This window comes from Agelaius tricolor, unplaced genomic scaffold (assembly GCF_023055355.1).
Source record: "Agelaius tricolor isolate 1412-34295 unplaced genomic scaffold, bAgeTri1.0.p SCAF_13, whole genome shotgun sequence".
NCBI lineage: Eukaryota > Metazoa > Chordata > Aves > Passeriformes > Icteridae > Agelaius > Agelaius tricolor.
In genome coordinates this window covers 22014692-22042359 of record NW_027269273.1, presented here as the reverse complement: position 1 = coordinate 22042359, position 27668 = coordinate 22014692, and the positions used below count along the sequence as shown (strand labels likewise).

The following is a 27668-nucleotide window of genomic DNA, read 5'->3' as shown; positions in this document are numbered from 1 at the left end:
ATCTTATTCCATATTTAGTGTTACATGTTGTCACTATTCATAATTGTTGCTAGCTGGATTAATTCTGCTAAAGCTAAGTAGGATCATTTTATATCATCTGAAAATGTAATCCAATATGTTCTTCTGAAACGTATACGTTGTTGCTATAAATTTTCTTCTGAGATAGTTTAATAAAGTGAAACTGGAATTCTTTTTTTTTCAGTAAAATTCCTATATCTAATCTAAAATAGGATGTAGCATGTTCATTTGGAAAAATCTCAACCTAGATGAGACAGATGGAATTCTATAAAGTAGAAGAGTTAAAGGAACTGATGCTTGGGAGAAGTCAGGCCTTTTAGGATAAGAAGTCACTAGAAAATAGCATCAAAGGTTTGATCAGCAGTGTAAAACTTGGCAGCTGCTGCATAATCCTGCAGCTGCCTTGGTCACTTTTTCATCTTGAAGTTCCCTGTGTGTCGGAATGATCTGTTTCTGAGCATGTCTGGAGCAGCCTGACTTTGATAGCAATGGACAGATCAGCATGGAATCCATCAGTGTAGGTGCTTACCTCTCTATGCCATGGGCATTTCCACTGCTGAGCAAGAGAAAGAGACAGACAGACAGACAGAGAGTTACATGTACCTACTCATGCACACACAGCTATACAATACACACCAGAAAGATCACATGTCTTAAGAAATGCCAGATCTTCACTTAGAACACAGCAGGAAATGGAACACTTCTGCTTACTTTATACAATAACCTCACAAGCAGGATAATCAGATTCAGCCCTGTACTCTCTCTAAAGAAATTTAAGCCAAGATCTCTCATGTTTAGGGCTCTAACCACCTTGCAATAATCTATTTTAGGTAAGAATTTCCTCATCTGAGTCAGAATGAACGAAAAAAATTCATAACGAATTGTGAAGAAAGCTGAGACAATATGTGTTCCCAAAGGAGCTCAGCATCCTTATGCATTTTCATCTGAAACTAAAGGTTCTTTCCCCTGGCTTCTTAATAATGTCTGTATCTTGTCTTAGAAACAGGTTTTGTTGCTGGCAAAAATCCAGCTGTCACTTAGTAATGAATGTGTGGCTTTCCTGTGAACCCTCTTTCCAAAAATCTGTTTCCAGCAAAAGAAAAAATATTACTTGCTCCTCGCCATACTCTTTAACGGGATATCAAACCTTCCCCTTCCTGATCACCTCATCAAGAGTGAATACTAGAGTTTAAACCAGACAAGTAATATATTAAAATAGGTAAGCACAGGCAGGCATCTCCATCACTCATTTTCTTAAAGCCAAAAGAAAAACAACAGCATTATATTTACATGAATATAAAGGGAAAAACCGAAGAGTGCAGGAGTGCCTGTAGTAACAGCATCTCTTCCATTGTTGAAAGTATGTATATAACAGGAACAGTGCTAAATATAGCTATACAGGTTTTCAGCAAAAAATGAAAGCATTTTTTCACAGTATGTGAATGAAGCTACATGGACACAGATGGCTCAGCCTGTTTGCCCACAGACTCCCAAGCTCTAGCCCACAGAAGCAATTTCTTCCTTTCTTTATGAGGCTTTTTGGAACCATTAAGACCATAACCTGTGTACTGCATCACAGCTTTTCCATTTTGCCACTCTACTTTGAAGACTTTGTGTTCCCTGTTCCCCAAGCCGTTTATCCCTGGTGATGCTGGATCAAAGACCATAATGGTGCTGATTTAGCCATTTCATTTTCAGCAGCTTTCAATGGAAGGATCTTGTAACACTAAACTTTTGAGTTTAGTTAACACTAAACCTTTAAACTATTTAAAGCTGTGGTCCATAATTTGGAAGTTAAACATTGTGGAATCCTTCACTCATAGCTGCCAAAAGGAGGCCAACATCACGACCTCCGTGATGTACATCAATTAATTTGGGCTTAGAAGGAGCAGCACAAAAGTGGCAAGCTGTGATGCAGACTACTGCAAAAAGTTACAAAGTGCTTTATTTGGGGTTTTCTTTGTATCCTCCCCTCTCCCTTGGAAATCAAAGATAATAAAAAGGCAAGAGGTGTATAAATCCTTTCTTACTTTTTTGCATTTTGATTTTGCTGGCAGCTTGTTTTTTCAGTAGTGCCAGTAAAAGCCTGTATATTACAAATGCCACAGCAGAGAGGTAGTGTAACTACTATAAACCATGAAATGTCTGGAGGACAAACAGAACACAGGAAATGATTGTCCATAGGTTTAAACTACACCCAGCTTCTCTGGGTTTGGTCTCCATGACCATTGTTCTTCTGATATGCTCTACATGCTGGGATTTCTAGAGGAATCTTAATCTTTTTATCAAACTCCTGGCCACCCTTGACCTCCCATACTCTGCCTGCTCTCCTTTCTGCCAAATAGCCCCCTTAACAAGAAAACCAGTAAGAACAATTTATTTTCATTTTCTTTTCTTTCAATTCCTTTTAATGAAAACAGCTCAAATCGAACTGAAAAACTTTAGTACTTGTCAGACTTCTCAGATCACAGCCATTTTTCTCAGTAATGTAAGTGGGAAAGAAGGAATGAAAGGCTGCACTCAGGGCAGGCTCTAGCCTTGGTCTGTTGTCACTTTTCCAGTCTGCTCTATTATAACAAGCATGATTTTTGGAGGACCCATACCTGGTTTCCTAGAGATTCAAGTGTGTATAAGAAGGGAAAAGACCTATTCTAAGAAGAAAGGCAATGTTTCTCATAGTAAAGGGAATATAATAACTGTGAAAGGACCTATACATTAATAATAAAATGATTGATAAAAATAGAGTATTTCCTCAGCACTCATTAATTGCCATGGCTTCATTGCTTTTGAGTAGTCTAAATATTACCTGCTATCAATCTACTCCAACACATACAGCTTCCACAGAGGAATGAGAAAAACCTGAAAAATTAATAATAGTTTTTTGACACTTTAAAGACCAAAAATCAACTGGAAGAAGAGGAATTCAGCTAATGTTGCATTTTACCAGAAAAAAAACCAAATTTGAGGTCCTTCCATCAAAGCCAGCTGAAAGATTTTGACCACCTTGAAACATATAACCTCATACAGTCACATAAGCTTCTGTGTAGTTGGGTGTTTTTAATCTTTCATGTGTTAACCCATTATACATTAATTGAAGTACACAGCTCAAGAATCAATTCAAAAGCATCCTCTGCAGCCTGTCAGCACTGAAAGCTGACTTGACTTAGCAGTGAGGTACTTGATGATTCACCTCAGGGTGCTGGCCTTTTACTTGTTGAAATGTAGTCTATTTCTTTGAATAGTGTTGGTAGTAAATGTTGAAAAATATCTCAGCTGGCTAGAAAAGTAGAAGAAAAACTAAAGTTTCTTTTTCTCAACATACTGTATTTTTCTGACCCAGGAATATTTTAGCTACCTGCACCTGTTTTAAATGAGACACCTCCAACTTTAAAGCTGCTGGAAACTGAAGAGCTGAACAGAAAGAAAAAAAAAAAAAAAGAGCAAAAAATCCCCAACAAAACAACCAAAAATCCATCCCTTAGATGAGCAACTCCCCTAAGAAATGACAGAATTGTCTAGCACTTTGGATTGGAAGGGACCCTGAAGATGTGTGCATTTTTCCGAACACAGACATCATGGAAATCTGTGTCAATTTTTCTGTATTTCTACACTTACAGCTGGATCTCCCTGGAGCAGCTTCCCCTGGGAAAACCTACTCCCACCTCAAGGAGAAATTAAACAAGTAGACAGTTTTTTTGAAGTAAAAGAACAATTTTCTCCGACACTCAAAACTCTACCTAGCTTGACTTCTCACCTCTGACCAGCTGCATATTCTTAGAGTAAGATATTACAGAATATGTGCACAATTCTGATATATCCTTCAACTTTAGCATTCAGAGCTACAGGACGCACCTAGATCATGATGGTTAGTAATCAAATAGAGCAAGATCCTGCTCCAAAATACTGCAGTCAGTTGTAACAAGGTGTATGACATTCTTTAAGAGCTATATAGGCTTAATTCAGTGGAGTTAGAACATGTCTTTTTGGCCAAGTGCTCTTTAGTTCATACCTGCTTTTTCCATAAGTCAATAACTTTATGCAGAAGTTCATCATCTTCTCTTGGTCCTGGATTGGTTATCAAAAAATCTATGTCATGTCCAATATTCTTACCCCTAGAAGGAATAAATAACAAGGACATTAAAAGAGTTAAGTTCCTGTTGAATTTTGCTGTTTTCAAAGAGAGCATTTTTGCTGCATTATAAGAAAAGTTTGCAGAATAAAGTTAAAGCAATGTTGCTTCAAACATAAACAAAATAGAATCTTTTATTTCTATTATGGGGTCTATTAGTGTTCTTTATAAAATAATAATTACAATTTTTTTATCAATGTCCTCTGTTTTTCAACTAGATCCTACAGATCCATTTGCAGATGTTAAATCTCTTTCTTTCTTTCTTCCCCTTAAGTCCCAAAAAGGAAGATTTTAGTCATCTTTGGATTTAAAAAAAAGCATAATCAAAATACAATGTTACATATTATTAATCCAGTGCAGCAACAGCAGATAAACCTGTCAATCAAACTACCACAGATTTAAATATTCTTCTTTGCTTTTGATGCACATCTTAATGTACAAAACTGTGATTATGAACATTTATTGTTTCTTTTACTGGCACATATAAATCCTTTGACTATTTCACAGTTCTTATAAATATTACAATGCTTTTTACAGAGATGGAGATTGATTTTTTTTTTGAGGGCAGTTCATCCTTAATGTGACTAAAGCTTGTTCATTACATGCGCTAAGGATTTCATAATTAAATCTGCGTGCACAAAATTTAATTGCAAATGTTCTTAATGAAAAATTATGTCATAACCTCTTGTTTTCCTCTTTTAAGTCTAAGCATTCAGCTTGTCTTTCATCTACTTTCCAAAGGTGTTAAACTGAAATCTGATTAAGACTTGGCTATCATTGGAAAACAGGCAAAAGCATGTTATTGAATGTTTCCCTTTAGAATTATAAAATGCTTGAGAACACAAGAAAATTTATCTCACAGTGCAATTCATCTGAGTATTGCAGAACCAATATGAGATTTTAATTTTGGATTGGTAGTACAACAGGAACCGCACAAACATTTACTGAGTGCAATCACTCCAGCCTAAGGAGAAATGAGCAGAGGAGAGGAGAGATTTCTGCAATGAGAATAACTCTCCTTTGTGGAGTTGGTGGAGTAAGCACCCAAAATCTGGAGTAGTGACTCTTATGTGTAGCATATCTCCAAATGTCTCTCATGTGTTTATGGGAAAAGTCTGCTCTTGCTGAGGCTCACAAGGGTACCTGATGTTATTATTCAGGAGGGCTTCAGTCAACACTGTGCCAAGAATTCAGAGAACTTGTGAACTGTCATTCAAGCAATGAAAATAAAACTGTGCAACCCAAAAGATATTTTAAAAAAAAATCATTAGATTATTTATTCTCTTAAAATAATGCCTAAAACTGAACCTGGTTTCCTAAACTTGCAAATTTGTAGGAACAGAACTGATAGGCAGACTTGTCAGCTGCCATTTGTGTGACAGGAAGTCATCTAACTGATGGATAGTTGAACAGCATTAGCACAAAGTTGTAAGGAGATGAAAGTCTGGGGTTTGCATTTGACAAGCAGTCATACTCACTATAATGCAATTATTGTGCTGTGTCTGCAGCAAAATAGAAATTGCTTAAACAGATAGAAATTATTTCAAAGAGGTTTCAAACAAAGCATCAGTCTAGGCTTAGAAACTGAACAGCAATTCAAAGTCAAGAAGTTAGAAAATATTTAGTATTCCATGTAACACTGAGTTATTTTGTAGGATGCCATTCATTATCTCTAAAATTACAATAATAATGCAAAGCTCTTACATAGCACTTTTTACTAACATGTCTCAAAATATTTTTCGAAGGCAAGGAATTGACTATTCCTATCTTAGAGATGCAGAGTGGCATAAGAATATTTGCTTAAAATTATTTTTTAAAGAAATCAAAGGAAAAAATTGGAAGCTGATGGAATTGGGAGCTGACTCCCCATGCTTCCTCAACATCCACATATTTTAGGTTAACAACATCTACAAAATCCTGCATCAATCAAACCATAAAATCACAGGAAATCCAAGGTGCTTCATTGGCCCTCTATTTCCCAAGCCAGAGAGTATTTGTTGAAATGCTCTCAGTGGCTTTTCTTTGGTGACTTCAGCTTTCGGAAGCTTTGAGCAGGAAAATATTAAAGTTTTGGATTTCCTATTCAGAATCCACTTACATATTTTTCTTCTCTTCAAATTTAAACCTAAATCTCCACTGGGCTGGAGCTATAAGAATCCAGCACCTAAAAGAATGGAAAACGCAGCTTACCTTTTGTTCTAATAATTTATTCAAGCCTGAAGACAATAAAAAACAGTGCACTATTAATTAACTGTGTTCAATTCTTGGCTGACTAAACTTGTACAAAACTGGTAAATGTTTCTTAGCAGTCAATGAACTACCTTTAAGGTTGTTGGAATTATCTTTCTTGATGTTATTAGATCCCAAGTCATCAACTATAACTTTGAAAATATGTGAGGACATTTGACGATTTTCTTGAATATAGATGAGTAATATGCATAAACATCTAAGAAGAACAAGATGTAATTGCTGAAGTGATGATTGTGTGGCAATGGAAAAGGAATTAAATCTTGCAGAAGGTTGCACGTAGCTGAAGAAATATTGAGCAATGATCTTTTGTTTGAGCAGTAAAGAGAACACTTGAATAAGTAGCAGAATCACTTATTTTAGAAACAAATAATTTATAAGTACCATAAAATGCATGTTCCTGAGGGGGAACCCTAGTAACCTTAGTGTGCATGCCCAGTAAAACATGTAATTACAGTTCTAGTGGAACATGCACACATCTGTACACATAGTGCAAACATTTCTTTCTGTCTGTTCTGATATCAATGCCATATTTTTACTCTATCCTCTGTGCTGGGTCTCATTTAACTCCCACTGTAACAGCAGCATAGAATTACTGTTTGACATCAGTTGAATTTGACCAAATAGAAGTGGCTCAGGAATTCTGTCTAATAACTGCTGTCCTGATTAATTTGCTTCTACCACCTATCTCCAACCAACATGTGCCTTTCAGGAAAAGGAACATACATTTATACTCCAAATCCCAGGCAGTCTACATGCCTGTGGATTTGCTTATTAAGCAGTCTTTGCTGAGATGTTGAACAGGGGACAGACAATTTCTTACAGCCAGATATTAAAACAATTCAGTGTTACTGTCAGTCAAACTATAAAGAACTACATATTTTCTTTGTATAAACCTCTTATAAAGAGAAAAACCATTCTTTAAGCTTGAAGTACTGGAGTGTGACAGTGCTACAACTATTACACAGAAAGTAAAATCCTGGATGTTTGACAGAAGAAGAATTCTACCCATTGCAAAATAGTTAAAGAATAATTCTTGGTTCTGATACCACAGATTTTCAAAACCTTGCTACATAGTGTCCCATCTTCACATATAAATTATTAGAGTTAAAAAAAAAAAAAGCAGTGGTCTACAAAGTAGATCAATAAGTACAATTCCCTAAATATTTTGCCTAAAGAGAATTTACTGAATTCAGAATTTAATCACAAGTTTATTATTCCAGAACATTTTCTCCCCTAACCTGAAATCTAAACCCAGAGTAAATGGCTTTATTGACTCAGAAGGACATTAACCTTTGCTACTTCTACAATTAGTACACTGACAAGAAATTAGCAGAGTCGGATCTGTGCAAGGGTTTCTGAAACACCGATTTCATGCTGAAGGAGTTTGTTAAATGGAAGAAATTATTATGTTTGCAAAATAGTTGTTTCATTTGCAACAGGAACTAGGTAATAGTTAAAAGAAGTTAGAAAGTTATTTTGTTTGTGGCAGAAAGTGTCTTCCAAGACAAGAAAATGCTGTAACATTTATTTGAAGTTATTTCCTCAGCAACTCTCAATTACATATTCTGACAAATAGAAGTTCTGACAAATTCTGACTGTAGAGAGTATTAACAGCCTCAGTAGCAGCATAATACTGCACCAGGTCACTGCTAGCATAAATGACCAGCTAAGCTCTGTACACCACATGTTAAGCTGTTCTTCAAATCACTTCCAGCTTTATCTCAGGAGCTTTCCTTAATATTCAGGTCAGCTCCACATTTCCAAAACAACATTTAGATTCAACAGTGTCAATGCCATGGTGGTTCACATACATATAGACTAGGTAGCAAGAAAATAAATGCTCACTGAAGTGCAAAAGCAGCTCAATCAAAGTTAACAATCAAAACAGACCCACAGAAAGCAGAGACAGCAGAATACAAAATGGAAGTGTTGGCGAGCCTGACTCGCATTGTGCAGTGCCCACTTTGGCAGCCAAGGGAGAGGGGAAGAGGGAACATTGAGTCAGAATAAAGCAGGGGCTCCCAAACATGCCAAACTCCAGCACCAGCTTCATTTGTCCTCTCAGTGCTTCATCTCCACCTTAAACATGACAAAGATGTAAAACCAATGAGGATGCCTAAAGCAAGATGCCATTTCAGAGTTCATCAAATTAGACAGAAGGCTCAGCTGTACTATTTATCACATGAAGCCATACTGTGCTTCCCTAAATTTGCATTTTAAGAGTCATAGATCACTCTGATTCCAGAATTAGAACTCAGGAAAGCCTTCCAGTGCAGGACAGAGTAATAAATAGGAACAAAAAACTGTAGAGTTACTTTATGCAAACCAGGTTACTTTATGCAAAAATTAATGACAAGCACTAGATGACAATTTTGAGCATAGTTACTAAAAACAATAACCAAGATTCCTCCCCATCTTAACACTGCAAGTATCTATATCCTGATTTCAGTGAATGCCAACAGTCAGAACCTGCTTTTCAGAAATAAAGTAACATGCCTGAAGTAATGAGGAAAACAGTAAACCAAGATCTGATCAGGGCTCTGTAGAAGACAGATATGGGTTGGGCTTCTTCAGATAAGTTCTGCTCTCCTGGTTGTTATTTGAATTAGATCCTAATTGCCTTTGAAGGCAGTTTGACACTAGCGGTTGCCAGTCAGTGTCAAAATTAATTCTCTTCTTTCTAATGCTACATAGGTGGTAAGGTACAAAAAATCACATGTGGAGATGAAAAGTGCCAGTGTGGGAAGATACCTGTGCTAACATTTTATAGCTGGACTCTGAGTTCAAGGCCCAGCCTTTCAGTTTGCACCAGCTGATAAAAACTTTGGGTTGAATATTTCCAGAATTCTACATCCAAACTGACTGAGAGTTTTTATTCTATACCAAAGGAAATTCTGGAATTCCTGCTCCTTAAGGGTTAATTGTTCCCTGAGTGTACATTACAGTCACTTCTGGGGTATAGTTAATATCTGTAAGATGGTTTAATAGGATGCTGAATAATGTCTAAAATAGCAATAATATAATTAAATCAACTGAAATAAATTCTGCCACTAGCAAAGACAATTAAAATTAAAACTGATATAATTATATATTTAACTGAAAAGATACCATACAGTTATGAGAACTACCCTGATTCATTTTGAGGGAATGTGAGGGTAAAAAAAAAAATTGCTGTCATAGCTTTGTCTGCAGAATTACTTTTCCCACTAATTTAAGAATAGAATTATTTAGGTTACACTGTCTCTAAAAGAAAAATATAGTGAAAACTGCAAACTGTTCCCCTGGGCAGCTATAAATCTGACTTCTACAAAGGTTTGAATTGCCAAAGGTAGCATACAGCAGCTTCTTCACCCAGCCAAGTAATTCAACATAAACCCAGCTGAACTATGTAAGTATTTGGCAAAGATTCACAGGTATCTTCTCTGGAAAAAGTGCTTGAGGGTGGCCACTTCATTAAAATGCTATTTTTCTTGCCCAGTGTAACAGTAATTCTAATTCACTGGAGGCAGAACCTATTTTCCATGACTGTGGAATGTATTTATTTTATTTCTGAAGTTAATCCAACTCTGCAATGAAGCAGCATTGGGAAAAATCCTTTCCCTTTAGGATCAGAAACCTTACTAGACAGCATAGGGGAATACAACTTTAATAGAGGATACAAAAAAGAAGCATTTTTGGCTTCTCATTTATTCAGCAGGATATTGCTGGTATTGTGCATCAGTAGCTTCTGTTCAAGAAATCTTTTAGGGAATGACCAAACAATGCAGACAAGTAATTACTTAAAAGATCTTCTTGTATCAAGTCAGAGGAAAGGAGTATTACCCGCTGCAGCAGAAGGGATCACATCACTGGTTATTTCTACAAGTTTTGTTCTGAGGGTAAAAATCACTGAAGTGGAGAGAACCAGTGAAAAACCTGTGCAACAGCACTTAAATTTACTTGAAATGTAATTTCACCCTCAGTGACTGCATTGCCTCAAAAAAGGGAGTAATGCATGGCACTCACCTCGTCTCATTAAATGCACTTTCAAAGACCAAAGTATGTCATGCTATGCTTGACTGTATCTTTTATGACCCAAAAGAAACTTAGACATTTCCCAGGGTACAAGACACTCAGGTACTCCTCTTCATGTCATGATGATAAGTTTTGCTTTAACAGGTATTTAATTTAATGCAAAGAAAGGAAAACAGTTATTAAGAAAGTGTGCCTCTCTCTAGTGACTGTATCAGTTGCACAGCCTGGGTGGTGCTGCTGTGCTCTGGCATTCACAGAGTGGCTCAGGTTGGAGGGGACCCCCTTGGATCATCTGGTCCAGCCTTCCTGCTCGAGCAGGGTCATCCCACAGCACATGGCACAGAATTGCATCCAGACTGCTCTTGAATATCTCCTGTGAGGGAGACTCCACAGCCTCTCTGGGCAATCTGTTCCAGTGCACAGTCACTCACACAAGTGAGAAGTTCTTCCTCTGTGGGAAAAACGTATTTGTCTTCCTTCCATGACATTGATGCCTGGACATGGCTGTCACCAATTACACCCTGATGCTGAATATTTATCACTTTTGGCTTGCACACAAGATGACTTTTTTGTTGCTAACAGCTTTAGCCTCTCTGAATCCTCTACTTGGAGTAAATTCACTATTCCACCAAGCAAAACAAAACTATGCTTAAGCTTTGAAGTGCATCACTGCAAGTGCTGTCTCAATTTCATATAAATAGCACAACTGTACCTGGAAGCTGGCCATGTAATTTCAAGCTTTAAAGCTTATGAAATGTACCATACCAATCTGTCACAGTTTTATTTAAAGTCATGAAATACATTGCTGAAGTTTTGCTTTTGCTGTCTTGGCAAATTCTTTAAATTACACTTAATTTCAATCAAGCATTTCAAATGACATCATAGAAACGTCCTGCATAAACAGATTTTGCCCAGTGCCAATCAATGACAAAAAAAAAAACAAAAAACACTTCAACACTGTTTGAAAGAGACAAACAGTCCAATAAGTATTGATGTGGATTTGGGATCTCATATATCCAGCTGAAATGTGAGACATGCAGATGAATTTAGTCTTAAAACATCGATGTAGTTTTGCACACATGAACTGTTCTGTCAGCACATTCTATGGAAACAAGCTTTCTCACTCTTAAGAAACAGCCTGTAAGACAGTGGTACAGCATCCTTAGTTACTAGTAATTTTACAGATTTTAATTATTCTGAAACCTGCAGGGAAAAAAAACATATTCCACTATGTAATAAGTACTGAGAAATCAGACTTGACTGGAGAGAAGATGTGTTTTTATTATTTATAAGAGGAAGTATCTCAGACTAGATCTGCTCAGACATCCTGAAGTACCTAGTTTCTTTCGGCCTAATTAAAATCCTTAAAGACAGCTTTAGAATTATGCAAACTGGTGACAAGGAAATTCAACTTCCTCCAATTTTGAAGAATACAAATAAAAGATCAGAGTACTCAGATGCTAGATATTTTGATGAATTATCAGAAAGCATGATGTACTTTAGGGAAAAAAAAATTAAAAACCCAAACTAAAAGCCAAACAAACAAAAAAAATACCCCAGCCAAATAAACAAAACAACAACAACCACTAAGAAAGGAAGGTAAAGAAAATTACCTCTACCTCTATCCAAAAATAAATTAATATGAGAGGATGAAAGAGAAGGTTAAGGCTTTTTGAACTTCTGTCTTTGGAGGTAATTGGTGACTGGCACTTTCCAGGACAGACTCCCACAAACTGGGAGAGCACTGAATCCTTCCACATCTGGGTTATCCATTATGTATAGCTATTAATTTTTTTCAAGACCAATTCAGGTGCATTGTCCACATTCTGTTGGTGTTCTGCCAGAGAAGAAATTTGGCCAGAGCAGGTTATAGATTATATATGTACTCCAAATATCTAAAGGTAGGATGGAATCCTTACAATGCATTGACATTTGAGATTTAAAAGTCAGAAAGCTTTCCAGTTTTTTGCTTCCATCTCAGCTGGTGCAAACCAAAACCTCAGCTAAGTGAGACACATATTGCTAAAACAGTAACCTAGTGATCTCTTCAACATCATTAATAATGCAGCAGAAAAAATAGAAAGGTCAGCTGCATTCAAATTATTTACTGAAATAAGTAAACAAAAGTCTGCATTATTAATTATGAAAGGTGTATATTTAAAAAATGCTTTCAATAAACTACTTGCGACACCTTCTTTTTCTGCAACCAGTAAAAAAAGTCTTTTGCAACTAAGGTGGTTTCCATTTACTAGTTTAGATTTTTTTATGTCCAAGACAAAATTGCTTGGTTCAGAATTGTTTCTATTTTACTTATTCAGAATTCCATAAATATCTATAAGCTTAGATTTAAGATACAGTATTTTATTTTAAAGAAGAAGGTAAAAGTTATTTTTCTATGCTGCTACTTTAACAAAATTAACAATCAGCTTTATAGCAACAATTTGTCCTGAAGCTTTCTGGCAGTAGATTGAAAACATGAATACAAACCCCATCCATTTTAATTCTCTCTAACTAATTGTCTTGAGTGTTTCAAAAGGCTTGTTCCTTTAACATATCCCTTTGTCACAGAAGCTTTCATCAAAATGTTCTTTTTCATGCATGTCTACTTCGGCATTTCTAAAAATCAAAACGTTCTCTTTAAACAATTTAAAAGACAATATTAATGTTCATGTAAGGAAGGAAACATGCTTTTTCAGAATGCCTGAATGATATTAAATGTTCAGCTTGGGTTTCACTTACTTGGCAGTGATGGGACAATCCGTAGAATCAGCCTACCATAAAAATAAAGGTTTCTATTTGCTTCCTGCTCAGCTGTACTGAAGTTATATAAACATGACAGTTTTTCTATTAAAATTCCTTGAACTGAGAAATAGATTGCTGGCATCTACAGTGTGGGGGGGAGGAAGGACAACCAGAAATAAGACATCTCTCAGAAATTCTAACATGAAATAGGATTAACACTTCTGTTTGAGCTGATGGTGTAATGGCCAAGGACTGTAGGTAATTGTTCAGACATCTGGGGTAGTGACAAAGACATGAGAAGCCAAATTTTGAATTCTGGCATTTTGGGGGAATATGTCTAATTCTACCTTAGTTGTGATTACTTTAAGATATTTTATCAATCTATTCCATCAAAGGAGATACAATAAAACATTTGTGTAGTTGCCAGCAGACAGCTGCAACATGGTGAGTTTGAGTCTAACCTTTCTACCAAGTTTTACTCAAGTACTTCTGAAAAAAAAATATGCACAGTTTAAACTTCAAGCACATGTAAAATCTGGTTAGATTTAAGAAAATTGCTCACTCAAATTTTTAGAGTGAACTGTGGAATTCTTCCAGGATTGAGCTGACAAACATATTTTCAATAACTGCACTTGCAGTAGTAGTTGTCCCTACTGCAAGTAAGGTAGGTAGGGAATTTTACAGAAGCATAATGCAGAGAAAATGAGATTGTTCCCTTTCAATACCTAATTTGAATTGTTTCATCTACTAATTTTGTCTAAGGGAAGAGGACTTTACCCCGAATCTATGGGATATACTCAGAACACCAGCCTTTTACAGAGAAAGAAACTGAAATTCAAAACTTGTCTACTTGGTTTACATGAGCAGTTTGCCAAGATAGCTGTGAGGTGTGAATGTACACTGTTTGCCAGCAGTTCCCTGCAGCTGAAATACTTACACCTTTTGGGCCAAAATAGGCTATTCCATTTGAGAAAATCATTTAAACTATACTATCAAAGGAACACTGCATCTCCACTGAGAAACGCTGCCAATATATTCTACAAGTACAGGCATACCAGAAAAGCCTTTTAAAGCGTGGACAAGCCTGTCATTAAATTGAACTTCTAACTTGAGTAAATCCCTGCATTGTGAAATCTTGTTACCCTCCTTTACAGAGTTTCCTTGCTCTGCTCCAAGATGTGATTCTCCATCAGCCTAAGGAGCTCATGAAGTTGACTTAGTCGATTTATTCTAGATTGAAAACTTCCCTGATTATTACTAACCAACTTCCTTAATTCCCAAACCATGACAAGGAAATACTCTGTTTGAGAATGTAGCTTCTTAGAGTTCTCTCTGTGCCTTTCTTCCTGATCCAGATATCATAAAGCTCTAGCCATGTATTTTCAGAGTCTTTCAAAGAACTAGTCATGTCATACTTCTTGTATTCTTGTCCTGACTTCTTTCTGAAAACAATCCTGACTTTTTCAACCTTCACTTGTTTTGTTTTCAACCTTCACCTGAGGTTTTGTGACCTCAGATAATGAGTCATTTCAAGGGTCTCTTCAATATAGGTACATATTTTAATATTTAGGCGAAATGTGAAGATGTATTCCCTGTGTCACCATTTCTTGCCAGTTCAATTTTTCAAACAAACAGTTGAAACTGACCCCCTATTTTGTCATGATTCAACTGAAATCAATGTCCAAGCTCCCACCAGCCTTTCAGTGAGAACAGAAGGACAGGCTGTTCACATTTCATTTATAAGATAAGAATGGTGAGGGTCAAATCTATATTGGCTAAGTTTGGGTGTAGTACCATCTATTCTAGTGATACAAGTGCATACTATAACAACATCAAGACGTTTCATAAATTAAATAAGGATATTATAGCAAATACATAACATCCCCATTGGATATCGTATCCAATGACGATGCTATCACTAAGGTAGACAAATTAGGTGCAACTGGACACATTAACCACTGTAAAAGGACCAAATAAATGGGTGTTTTTCTTGTATTTATCCACTAGACCTGTCTCTAGCTGTAAGATATGCCAAGATAAAAGGAAAATATTCTGCCATCCTTGATCAGTAGCACAAGATAAAGCATGTAAGGTTATTACTTTATGAACAAGCATGAGTTTGTAAGTACGTATTTGAGAAGAAGCAATCCACAAGGCTTTAGTGGGGTTGAGTTTTGGCTTTCCAAGATAGGCCCTAGTGGTATGATAGAACAGTTATCATAGCAGATGATGATAACCAAATCTGTCATATTAGATTTTGCTACTATTTAATGCTGATTTTCCATTCTTCAAAAAGATTGCCTAAAACATTTCCATCTACCTCTCCCACTGTACAGCAACAATCCATAATATATTCCACCACTTCCAAACTAAAAGGACTATTTCTGACTATATCTTTTAATTTATGCCTTTCATACATGATTTATTGTAAACCTTTTTAGTCTTTTCCCGTTATCTGACATGCAGAAAATAGCCTGACTCATATTGTAACAAAAAAAAAAAAAAAATAACCAGCAGCTACCTCCTTGTTATTATGTCACCACACCACTAGCAAGATCACATCACACTTAATTAAAACGTTGCGGCTACTCTTGCTCACAGGGGTCTGCAAAATGTATCCCCTAGTTGCAAGGTCACTGATGTTTGCAGCTTTTCTCATGATTATCTGACAGGAAACATCATTCTTAACTTGTGCTGTCAACCATGCTTAGAGCAACTAACCCTTTCTACAATAAACTTGGACTGCTGCTAAAGAGTCTATCAGCAATAAGTAAACTCTGCTATAAACGTCCTGTTTTCAAGCCAGGTTCCTGGGTATAACCATGGAAAAAATTACAAAGTGCAATATGTAGCATAATTAAAACTGATTTTTGATCTCTTGGCTCTAAACATCAAGTATTTGCTTCTGCAATCTCTGAACCATGTGGCACCTGAACCTGAAGAACTCTTTTGCACACGGTGAACCATAGAACACTATTGTTTGTCACAGTAACTGCTCACTAAGACAATGCAAAATTCTCAGAACTTCATCTCTGACACAGATGCCCTGAGACACTTATGTGTAAAGCATATTAATAGTAAGAAATACACTCAAAAACATTGAGGCATCAGAAACTTCTCAGAGAAAACAACACACATCCAAGAAACACTGCACACAAGACAAAATGTATTAAATAATTTCTATTTCTGTCCTGAATCACTTAGGCACAGGCACTGCAGTTCATAGGTAAGAGATGCTGAAGTACCATTTGCAACAAAACACGAAATAGACACTTGTTTCCTGGTGCACCTAGATATGTCTAACAGAAAGCTGGCTAAGCATCATTAGCACTATTCTGTCTGTCTTAATTAACATTAATTAAGCCTCTTAATCATAGCCAAGCCCTATCCTTGGCCTATTAATGCTACCTTAGAGCTGACTCTACTGCTGGGAACTTAGTCTAAGACTGCTGCCAGAGTTTTGTTCCAACTACCCTTTATGCAGAGTTCTGATGATTTTCCTTTAGAAAGAATGTCACTTTCTTCTGCAAGTCTCTTACTGTTACAAAGACAATTGTTCTGTCTCTCTTCATTCCATTCCCACCTTGAGTGGCCTCGACTTTGTAAGGCATCCTCTTCATAGCAGGTGAACCCCAATGAAACTATTTTATAGATAACCTGTAAGGAAAAGAACTAACTATCAAACTAGGCATCTCCATCTCATCAAAGCCATGTATAGCTTTGATTTGACCTCTTGTGCTTTATGTTTCTCTTTTATCTTACTACTTTATCTGAAATCTCCTGTCTTTTTTTAATTTTGCTTCCTCATCTTTCCCTTAGTATATTCCACTATCTTAAAAGTCCTCCTTGTACCCAATGCCCTATAACTTTTAGAAGATTTTTTACTTACCAGTTTTATGTAGTATCATGAATATATTTTATTTTAGAGCTATTTATTTGTGAGACAACTTGTAAGATACTTAGGTGCTCATCCATATATGGAAAATACTTTTCAAGTAGCATATTTTAAATATTATACTTGAACATGCTTCTTGGCCTAAGTATTAAAATTGATCCATTTAAATTCACTGGCTGAGCATTTCAGAAAACTCTGCATGGTATTAACTGAATTCATGTCAAATGTCTATAAGAGACTCTCCAATTATCGTGACTCTTGAGAGAAGTACTTCAAAATATGATGCCTCTCCATAATATCCATGTAAAAGGCAAAAAAAACACACATTTTTTTAAAAAACCCTCACTAACAACTTGAAACATTTGGTTTTGCTACAAATTCTGAGTGATAATTTTAGCTGATTGTGTATTCTCTGTCTAATCACTCAATCTATAATTCACAGAGAGGATTTAGTAAAGCTGGCCAAGAAAATGAGAAAAAGCAAAAGGATTTAGGTGGACAGTTGAAAATAAATGAGACAGAAATGTTTTAATACAAGTTGTCAATTCAATTTGTTGTCTAAATACTCAATCAAAATATTTCAGTGATCTTGCAAAGGCATTGTGACACTTCACAGGTTTCTGTACCTCTATCTCTTCCAGATGCATATCCCTTGTCTTTAGATGAAATGACACCACATCAATATGAAATTTCTATAACTGAGGCTAATAATGAGAAAGAAATTCTAACTAGAAAAGTCATTTTGCTAAAGAAAAAAAAACATTTGAATTATAGCCCCTATCAGGAAAATAATTACATTTCTGTGCAATTCTTCATTGAGAATTGAAAATTTTCACAGAAAACAAACAATAGCCATAGATATTTTGGTAGATATGTTAGAAGTAACCCTAAACATAAATGTATGATTCACTTCATTGACTAATTTCATTTCTGGGCAGACAGCTGCTCCATAATCCTGTTGGTATGTTTTGGCCTGCAATGTCTATTCCCCAACAGCAATATACAAATTCTCCTATCCTCTAGAACTAAAAAGAAAATACAAACCAAACAAACAACAAACCAAACATCACTGAAATGCCACTAAAATTCCAAAAAGAATGAATCAAATCTTCAGAATTTAGACTGTCTTATGCCTTATGAAGCATACAATAAAATTAAAAACTTAGTGGAATTACTTATTCATATTCTCCCTGTATCATATTCCCTATGTAATATACCTAATATCAGTAGCACAAGAAAGAACAAGTCTGGCAAACTGCTTGAGCCCTATGTTATACACCTCAAATTCATTCAACTCATATAACATGACTCTACTACAGAAAGTCCTATAGTTACCATCTCTGATCTTGCACAATTTTTTATCATAAAGAACTGCTTGTCCTTCTTTCTACAGAGTTTGCAAATGAAGCTCTTTCAGTCTATGAATACATATCTGGACATGTTAATGTTAGGTACCAATTATTTGTACAGTTCCCTTTTAATCATAAGAGCTTTTATTCGCCCATGCCTTATCACACTAATCCATTCCCAAACTACCAGAACATTCAAAGAGCAACAGTTCAACCCTAATGCAGCTTATTAAATTATACTGATAAATCAATTTTAGAGCATGCTCTGTATCATGCAATCTGCCTCCCTGCCTCAGCCCCAGATTATGTGTTATAATAATACCTGGGGCAGTCAAACTTGATGTGAATTTTTTTTTAATGATGTGGTCCTATTCAGACTGTCTCAGCAACAGTGTCTGGGTCCTGTGAAAAAGACCTTTTCTGAATTTTATTTAATACACTCACTGAAAATTAAGTATTTGTACATTGGAGGAATGTACAAATTCAATGTTCAAGGAAGGGCAAAGCATTTCCTCTTTCAAAACACCAGAGCAGTGGTTTTAAGGTAAGTCATACCAGAACTTAGCAATTACATGTTTAATTTCCATAATGCAAATAGTAACCGCCACTGCATATGCTAATTGTTCTAAAATGATGAATTGATACTTTTCAGTTAACCTAGCATAATAAAAACCACAATTTTTATTGCTAACCTTTTAAAGTGGGAATGGTCAGTAGGATATGTATTATTAAGTATATTCATTGATAAAGCAGGACTATAAATAATTGTATCATACTCCTTTTATAACTTTTCAAAATATTCATTTTGGCAAAACTTGTCCAGAAGATTGTGTAAATAATGCAAAATGAGTTTTACATTTTTGGAATTCCAATGGTATATTATCTTTAGGAGTGGCACTGCAGAAGGCACTGCAGTTTGGAGCTGGTGGTGCTGTAATTGGTACTGACAGCTGTCACTGCTCCTTTCCACTTAGGTGGGTCTAATGAGCCAGCTGTCATGGGAGATTGGTGTTTGTTTCAGTGCTGGGACTTCACATCAGGAGCAAGCAACTTAGCTGTAAGTTATCATCTGACACTCACACAAGCCACCCAAAATGGCAAAACTGAACTCAGTGCTGAAACCTACTCTAGCTAAGGACAGCACTGTTCTCTTGCATTTTGATAAGCAAAGCCACTGGGAAGGGAGCACAGGCAATGTAAATCACTCAGCCCAGCTTTCTGCACATCAGATGCCTGAGATGGCTTTTCTTGGGTCCCACGCTGAGCAGTAAACCCAGAAGCCCCTTTGCCCATGCCTGCCCTCATACACAGGGCAGGTTTTATCACAGTGAGTCATCTCTATTACACAGTGAAGGTCTCGAGACACTCATCCAAAAATGAGAACAAACATCAAACAGAATTATGGAGACATCAAAGATGCTTTTGAACAAACTATGGTAGATTTCTAACAATTTCTCTCACTTTTTGTGTGTGTAAAAGGCATACTATGTTGTAAACACTAAACCCATGAAAAGATTAAATTAAAACATTTTACATTAGTACAGACTAAACCAATTTAAAAAACATTGGACATCTACTGTTTGGGTATACGATTATTTGTAAGATGTCAGAATAATTTTCTGAGGGGAATGTGCATTGTTAACTGATTATTCTTCACACCATTTCATAAAATGCTTTTAATGTATGACTCTTTGTCAAAAAAATTTCATCACTTCTCAGTCATGCATCTTTCTTAAAGTTTTAAATAGATCTTTTTGAGTTACTCTTCCTTAATTTCCATTCACTGACAAAACAAAGATGTGAATTTTTTGTCTCATCTCTGCACATTATCACTAGCATTGCACAAAAAAAGGTTCTTCTTTTGACATTGCATCTCTATAAATGGATTAAATGAGCTGTGAATATCAGCATTTAACCAATAAAAAGAGATCTTTATTTATTTAGAATGTATCAGATCTGCTTCATCTAAAAGTCTAATTGAAAAGGCTATTCAGGTCAGCTGTGATATTAGAAGACAACTGAATCACATTTAATGCTGCTTAAAGGATGTGAATGGGCTGAAAGAAAAATTAAACCGTGGCCATTAAAATTTAATTTGACTTAGTGAAGCCATTAACATTTTGGTTTTATGCAGTGGCAAGCATTCTACAAACATTTCCATATAGTTTAGAAACCTAGAAGTGCCAAATGGATGACCCTTACATAGCAAAAATGATTGAAAGTGACCTTACAGGGCAAATCAGGGAAAAGAAAGCAAAAAGGAGAAAAAATGCTTAAATAACATTATTAGCTGTCATTCTGTTCTTCTTTCAGATATAAACTGTCTTCTAGTAATTGCTCACTTTGCTTTTCATTTAACATTCAATTCATTTGGATATCAATGAACATGACATGAAGATGTGGAAAGAAATAACCTATTTTTGAGATAATTCCCTGTCTTCTTCTAGTAGTGTACCTGGAGTATGCTGCTTCGTCACCACAAGTTTGCCTCTGCAGTTTGAAAATTCCACTCCAATATTCCCTATACACTGTAATAACAAATATTATTAATAGCACAAAGCATCCATCAATGCAGTAACTTTAAAAACTTTCATCAGTTTCAAATGAAAATTTTGTCTAGATTAAAATGGTAACACATCTGATCATGTATGATAACTAAAATTTCAGACTGACTGCCTCACAATGATATAGAAGCCCTTAGTTTCAGTTTTTAATCTCATTTTTTCCAATTAAGCTTAAAAAGAAAACACCAATACAAGAGACTTTGTATCATTTTGGGACTGTTAAAGAGTCTGAGATTTCATATCTTGCTTTATAACGTGATTTGTATTGCTCTGGCTTACTTACTAGCAGTCACCATCAGACTTGATAGGAAACAGAAAATATTAAGCACTGTAAAGGCTCTTACAAATGCATTCCAGAAGGTAAAGGGTGATCATAGAAACTGTAAGACTAAGGCAGGAAATTTTCTGGCTCTACATAGAGAGTGTAAAACTTCTGGATTTGCAGAAATCAGCCATCTCCATTTCCAGCTCTATGCTTGATCCACCACTTGAACTAGTTTTAGAGATAAGAGAGGCACATAGCAAAACAGCATCCTTCTAATGAGCTAAAAAGTCTGTAAAAGTAGGAAAGGGTCAAGTAGTGTAGGGCATGTAAAAAGCTTTGAATCAACAAGTTTTTGAAAGACTTTCAAAGTATATGCTTGCTGAACGCTCAATTTTTATTAAGTTTCATGGATTCTTAAAAAGTTCTTTTTGTCTATGACTCCCAAATACCTTATTCATCAGTTTCTACTTCATGATTCATTGTGGCTAATAATAGATGAAATGACTGGGAAAATAATCAAAGCTCTAATGACAAAAGGAAGTATCTGAAATACTTCAATAGATTATCTTTTAAATTGACTTGGCTAGCCATTAATTAGATTTTCTCCTTTCCCAACTTAATTTTTAATGGATTAATGAAAATTAAAAGCAGAAACTTGTGATGATCCCTGTTCTTTCACAGTTGCAGTGCTTCTAACTCCTGCCAGAGAATATTTTTACTTGCAGTGTATCAATACCTCGAGTTCAAACATTTCTAATCCTAGGGAGTTTGCAAAGGCAAAGCTGTTTTACTAAGTTTTAAAACCAGATCAGATTAGAGCATCTCCAGGTTAAAACTCTCATCCAAAGTTGGCTACAGTTTATCAGAGGAAAGGCTGTGCTCATGAATGATAGCCAAGCAGTCTCTCCAGTCCGTTGCTGGAATAATTGCTAGATTATTGCAGGATCTGCTTAAATTTGAGTGTGTGCAAACTACCATATCAGCTTGAATGTTCAGTGAGCAGCTTGCCTCACAACTCCTTTAGAGCAGATTTCTCCCTGGAAAAAAAAAATTAAATACCAGCATATAAAAAAATCTAATTCTTTCAACAGCAGTAGAAAAAAAGTGAGCAGAAATTACAATATTTGGACTTGAGTACCTGGATATGGTTTATATCTTCTCTTACCACAGTCTGTGTTTCAGAGTGAAAAAACCAAAGTATAAGTAGAGTAAGCAATCTCTGCTTAGAAGTTTGCCTAAAATCTTACTGCAAGAATCTTTTGCAAAATTAATTCTATTAATTTATCAAGTAAGTCCTTGCATTATTTTAATCCTAGATCTGAGGAGAAAGAAAATAATTTGTGTAACAGCACTTCAATACATTTCCTCTGAGAACCTGAAAAAATTTGGTGTTATGTCAGGAATTCTAACCTCATTGCAGAACATTTACAGCCTCCAAAAGTTATTAGGAATATCCAATATCAAAAGGTCAAATGGAGCTTTTTATCAGGATCAGAACTTGTGATCAGATGTTCAGTGATTTATCAAGAACTTCAGTCAGAATCCACATGACAAGCTCGATTAAATAAAGCACAGAGTCTTGTGTATATTCCAAAGCCTGGAAAGTGTAATATTCTTCAGACACTCAATCTCACAGTCTCTCCTTTATGAGCATGTGCCAGCACAGTTAGATAAATGTGATTCCACATGCCATATAGAAGTCTTATTTCTGAAACGAAGGTGCCACAATAACCTTGGTTATTTATCACTGCATGAACCTGTAAAATAATCTCTCAAAGTGTTTCTTTGTCTCAGCTATTTCATCTTATCTCCAAGATTGAAAGAAGATATATCTTTAAATTATTTTCTTGGTACAGAACAGGAAAGAGCAGAATCCTGTCCCGTGTCATTACTTTATGCATTCCTTTGCCTTGTAGGAAATGTCACTGCACACAGGAAAGAATTTTTTGCATTGTAATATCCAAAAGTATGGCAGTGGTGCCTGACAAACACAGTCACCATGTTCTTTGCTCTCTTCATTGCTTTTCTATTAATAATTCTTATCTACAAATGTTACAGAGTATCAAATCCTCATTTCTAAAAGATAATAAAAAATTCAAGCAAGGAGATAGTGATCTACACTCAGGTCCATGTTAGGACAGAATTAACAATAGGAGAGACTGGGAATAAAACTTCCTTGAAGACTGATACAGCATGGAAAAAGTTAGCTAAAACCCAGGATCTTACAGAATATCATAATGCTCCAGTGCCTTGTCATTACTAATGACCCTACAACAATGCTATTATTACTATTAAAGGCATTAACATACTGCTAAATAGGACTAAAATATTCTGTAACATGCAGTGATATTCACAAAATGAATTAATGCCGTTACTACAGAAATCTCCTTAATTCTCTTCATGGAATAAAATTACTCTTTTAATACCCACAGGAAAAAGAAGTTGTCAGGTCCACAATTTAACTCATTTAAAAGTGATAACACATTAGCCTAAACTACACTCCTGTCTTGGATATAGCTGGGACAAGTGCATTATTGGTCAGGGATGTTGCTTATTAGAATAAAGGGTTTCTTCTCCCCATCCCAGGGCCCCTGTTTATGTAGGAAGGGATACTTCACCCTCAGGGCCTTGTGTAACCTATGAGGTGCTATTCTCCACCTCAGAATTTGTCTCATTAGCTTAAATCACAAAATAAGAAAGGCTGAGCACTGAATATAATACTATGCCAATTCAAACAGACTGCATGGCAAATTCAGACTTTCTAATAACGTTGTCTGTGGCATGATTTATATTGCACTATCAGCATCTTTGATTCTTCCTCTGCAGTCACCCTCCCTGACACCTTACCTGAATAGAAAACGAAATACCTTCCACACCATGTGGGTGTGATTTATTTTATAACTACAATTCCTCTATTTCTGTATTTCACGCATTACAATGTTGCAATTTCTGTTTCAAAATGACCCAGATAAGTGTTGGAAAAGGTTGACAGAAAAACAAAAAGAATAACTCTCCCAACATCTCTATTGAAACTATACCTACTGAAACTCAAGGAATGTTTTACAGCAGTTCCTGTAGGAAAGCAACAAGGGATAAACTTATCTAGACTTCATTAATTTATTAATTTCTGCTCCTGAATTATTTCAAATTAGAAAGATATGAAGGGTTGCCATCATGATTCTTTTATTTTTTAGAAGACTAGGAAAATAAGCCATACAAAAGCCTAGAAGTGAAAGATGAATCAATCCAAAGAAAAGTCCATTAACAAGTTTGCTGGCATTTAAAATAAAACAGAACAAAAACCTATTAGTTACTTCAGCTTTGTACTATGCTTCTTAATTTTGATTTAAAGAATTTCTACATCATCTGATCTCTTGACATTTCAGGAATTTAAAGGAAAATATCTAGTAACACAATAAATATATCTACCCATGTGTGTACATAATAGATTTAGTGAAAACAATGTAGCTTTCATCTCTACTTTCGTCTTTCATTTCTATTACATCTCCATAGCTGCAGATCTCTATGGAAGTTCTGCTTGTTTTGATTCATCCAGTTCTCCTGCATAGTAAGGTTTATGAGACTCATGACTTTGAACTCTCCAATCAAAAATCTGGAGGAAAACAATCAACTTTTAATTTCTTCCCAAGCTATGAAACAGGACTACAAAGCAAGGCAAATCTGGGGCCTGGGGAATCCATCTATCATTCAGTGCAATCATGAGCTATTTTTCCTCTTATAACAGCAGTGTACAGGGTGTAGAATGAGGGAATTGTTTAAATGATACAGCTTGCCTATTTTATTAAAATATTTATATAATGATGAAAGGAACAAAAAATAATTTGGTAATTGAAAACTGTGAACTACTAAGCTTACACAAACTTCTTGCTGAAGAGCATTTCCACTACAGGTGACAGGCAAAAAAGAACAGATGTAGTCAACCCTACTGCAACTCAGCAATTAAAATATAGGTGCCTGAAAGAGGTATCTCAATCCATCAAGTCATCTGCAAATCCTACACTGCAGCATTTCTTTTCCATGGGCTGGTAAAATACCATTAGGACTGACATATTGAAACCTACAGTTCAATATATTCTTGTACAGTTAAAGGCATGTAATTAGTGTACAGAATTACCCACTAGCAGGCATCAATAGATACTTAAATAATTTCTTTTCTGCCTTGATACACCCATTTAGAGATACAAAAGCTTATTCTTAATAAAAAAGAGAATGACTATCATATCTCCCCACAACAATAAGCAACATTAAAGGCTTTGATTTGATTTGTGAGTCAAACTTTGCAAACTATGCTACCAACAAAGCTCACAAATACATTACATTAGAAGAAACTGGGACTTTTCAGTAAATAACCTGTAAAGCTCTGACCCACCTAGATGTGTTAATCAATTACATCCAAGTTACCAATAACACAAGGTCTCTGACTGATTTGCATCAGTGGGGAGAGTCTCCTAAACAAAGATTCCTTTAAACAGAGACTCTCTTGAGAGACACCACATGTCTCTGAAACAAAGACTCACAGAATGATGACACGAGGTTTTGAACATAAAATTTCACCCTGTTCCTAAACCTCTGGTCAGGGTTCCTACTTAGCCTAATGCTTCTTATTGACCACACAGTTTTATTGAAATTATGTAGCTTGAGGCTACTAACAGTCCTACAATAAATACGGGATATACAATGAATAATTATGAATATCATTAAAAGGGACAAAGATGATAAAAATATTCAACACAATTGCAGTACTGTAGAAATTATAAATTATAAAAGGTCTTAATTTAGTACTGGATTGAGTCTGACCTATCTAGGTTTACAATATTAAAACACACAGGTGATACATTAATGATTAATATTCTTCTGTCTTTTGCTCTCATAATAGTTTTAGTTGCATGAGAGTCACAGAATTGTATATTTTGAGTTTTATGAGAAGAACTATCTTTCAAAGATACTTTTATATTTAAAATATAGTCAAAGTCTTACAAAGTATCAAATTCAGCAGCAAGAGGTAGAACTGGCTACATTCTTTTGGTTTTAAAGCATAACATGTAGAACAAGGAGGACATCATGGGAGACTGAGAGTAGAGCAAGGAAAGCAGAACTCCCGAAGACCATTCCTAGTCTCAGTACCGTGTTGTGTGCCTGTAAGAAACCTCTCAAGTGAGTGCTGAAATAGTGTATTTTTCTGAACAACAGCTTTGGGTTTAGTTTTGCAGAGCAAGGCCAAAATTATTTGTAATAAAAATCAACCAGGAAAGGAATTCTGAGATCATCCCATCTATATAGATGTTAGTATATATTTAATTTAGTCAGTGCTTTATAGTCATTTTAGTAACTGCTTATTCCAAGTATACTTCTAACAGTACAAACCAGACAGCCTTAAGCCTGTTGTATCTTTCCTTCAAGCATGGCCTTACAATAGTCTCAGCCTTGGGAATTCAGATGCAGTAAATCTAACCATCTACAGCAACAAAAAACAGGAACCCTGGACTGTCATAGAACTGCTCTCCTGTTCAAAAAAAAACAACCAAACCAACAAACAAACCCACAAAAATGTTGAAAACAAACTCTGATACTTTCCCACAAAGCTTCTTTGATTTTTCCAAGACACAAACATCTCTTTGTATGCACCTGCATCAAACAGCCAAGTGACCTCATTTTTTTTCACTCACCTCCTGAAACCACCAGTTATGGTAACTAAAGCATCTGGGAGAAATGTACACACAGTATTCTTGACAATCAAGCTCACTGCATCTGCTTCTGCCTTAGACACACAGCTAACAAGGTCCTCATAGTAGAGAAACCCTGGAAATCAAAAGAGAAAAGTGCTGATCACTCCACAGAATACTAAAATATACACACCATTATTCAAGGCCCAAATCACAGATGGTGTGGGTACAAGGGATCACAGGCCAGAGACAGCCTCTTTCTTACCTCATCTTTGTCCTTAGAGTTTATATATATTTTTGTCATTACAATTTCTCATGTAATTTGTCAACACAGCAACGACAACAATTCTCCACTTTCTTAGGACCTGAATATTTATAAATTACTCTAACTTCCCTATCAGCTCCCATCAATGGCATTTTTGTATGAACTGTTTCAAAAGGCTGTCTTTCCAAAATAATGGTGTTCTACACAAATATAGAGCCCAGAAGTATGTGAAATATCCCAGCTATCTTATTTCTGATCACAGAGCTTGGGTTGAAAGTACCCAGTATGGCAGCTTGCTTCACATTTCAATACGACATGTAAAATAAAGAGGGACAAAAGAGCACAAATACAAGAAATCTGATCCAAGGGAGCCTGAGGTGACAAATTTAATGCAAAATAAAGTTACATTATTTTAATGTCATATTATAGAATATGTTTTCCTTAATGTAACTAATTTCTTTGTTTAAACTAGTTCATTTATTTAGGGAAACAG

At 35.7% G+C, this 27668-nt stretch overlaps 1 protein-coding gene across 2 annotated transcripts in view; it reads right to left on the bottom strand.

Annotated features, from left to right (window-relative positions):
- The window catches only part of DNTT (DNA nucleotidylexotransferase), a 147722-nt gene that overhangs the window by 27235 nt on the left and 92819 nt on the right, over nucleotides 1–27668 (bottom strand). For both annotated transcript variants that reach the window (XM_071439172.1, XM_071439171.1), the window contains 2 exons: nucleotides 26914–27046; nucleotides 4028–4130 (listed from right to left, as the gene is read on the bottom strand). In XM_071439172.1, coding sequence (XP_071295273.1) covers nucleotides 4028–4130; nucleotides 26914–27046 — 236 coding nt within the window. The remainder of the gene's footprint in view (nucleotides 1–4027; nucleotides 4131–26913; nucleotides 27047–27668) is intronic.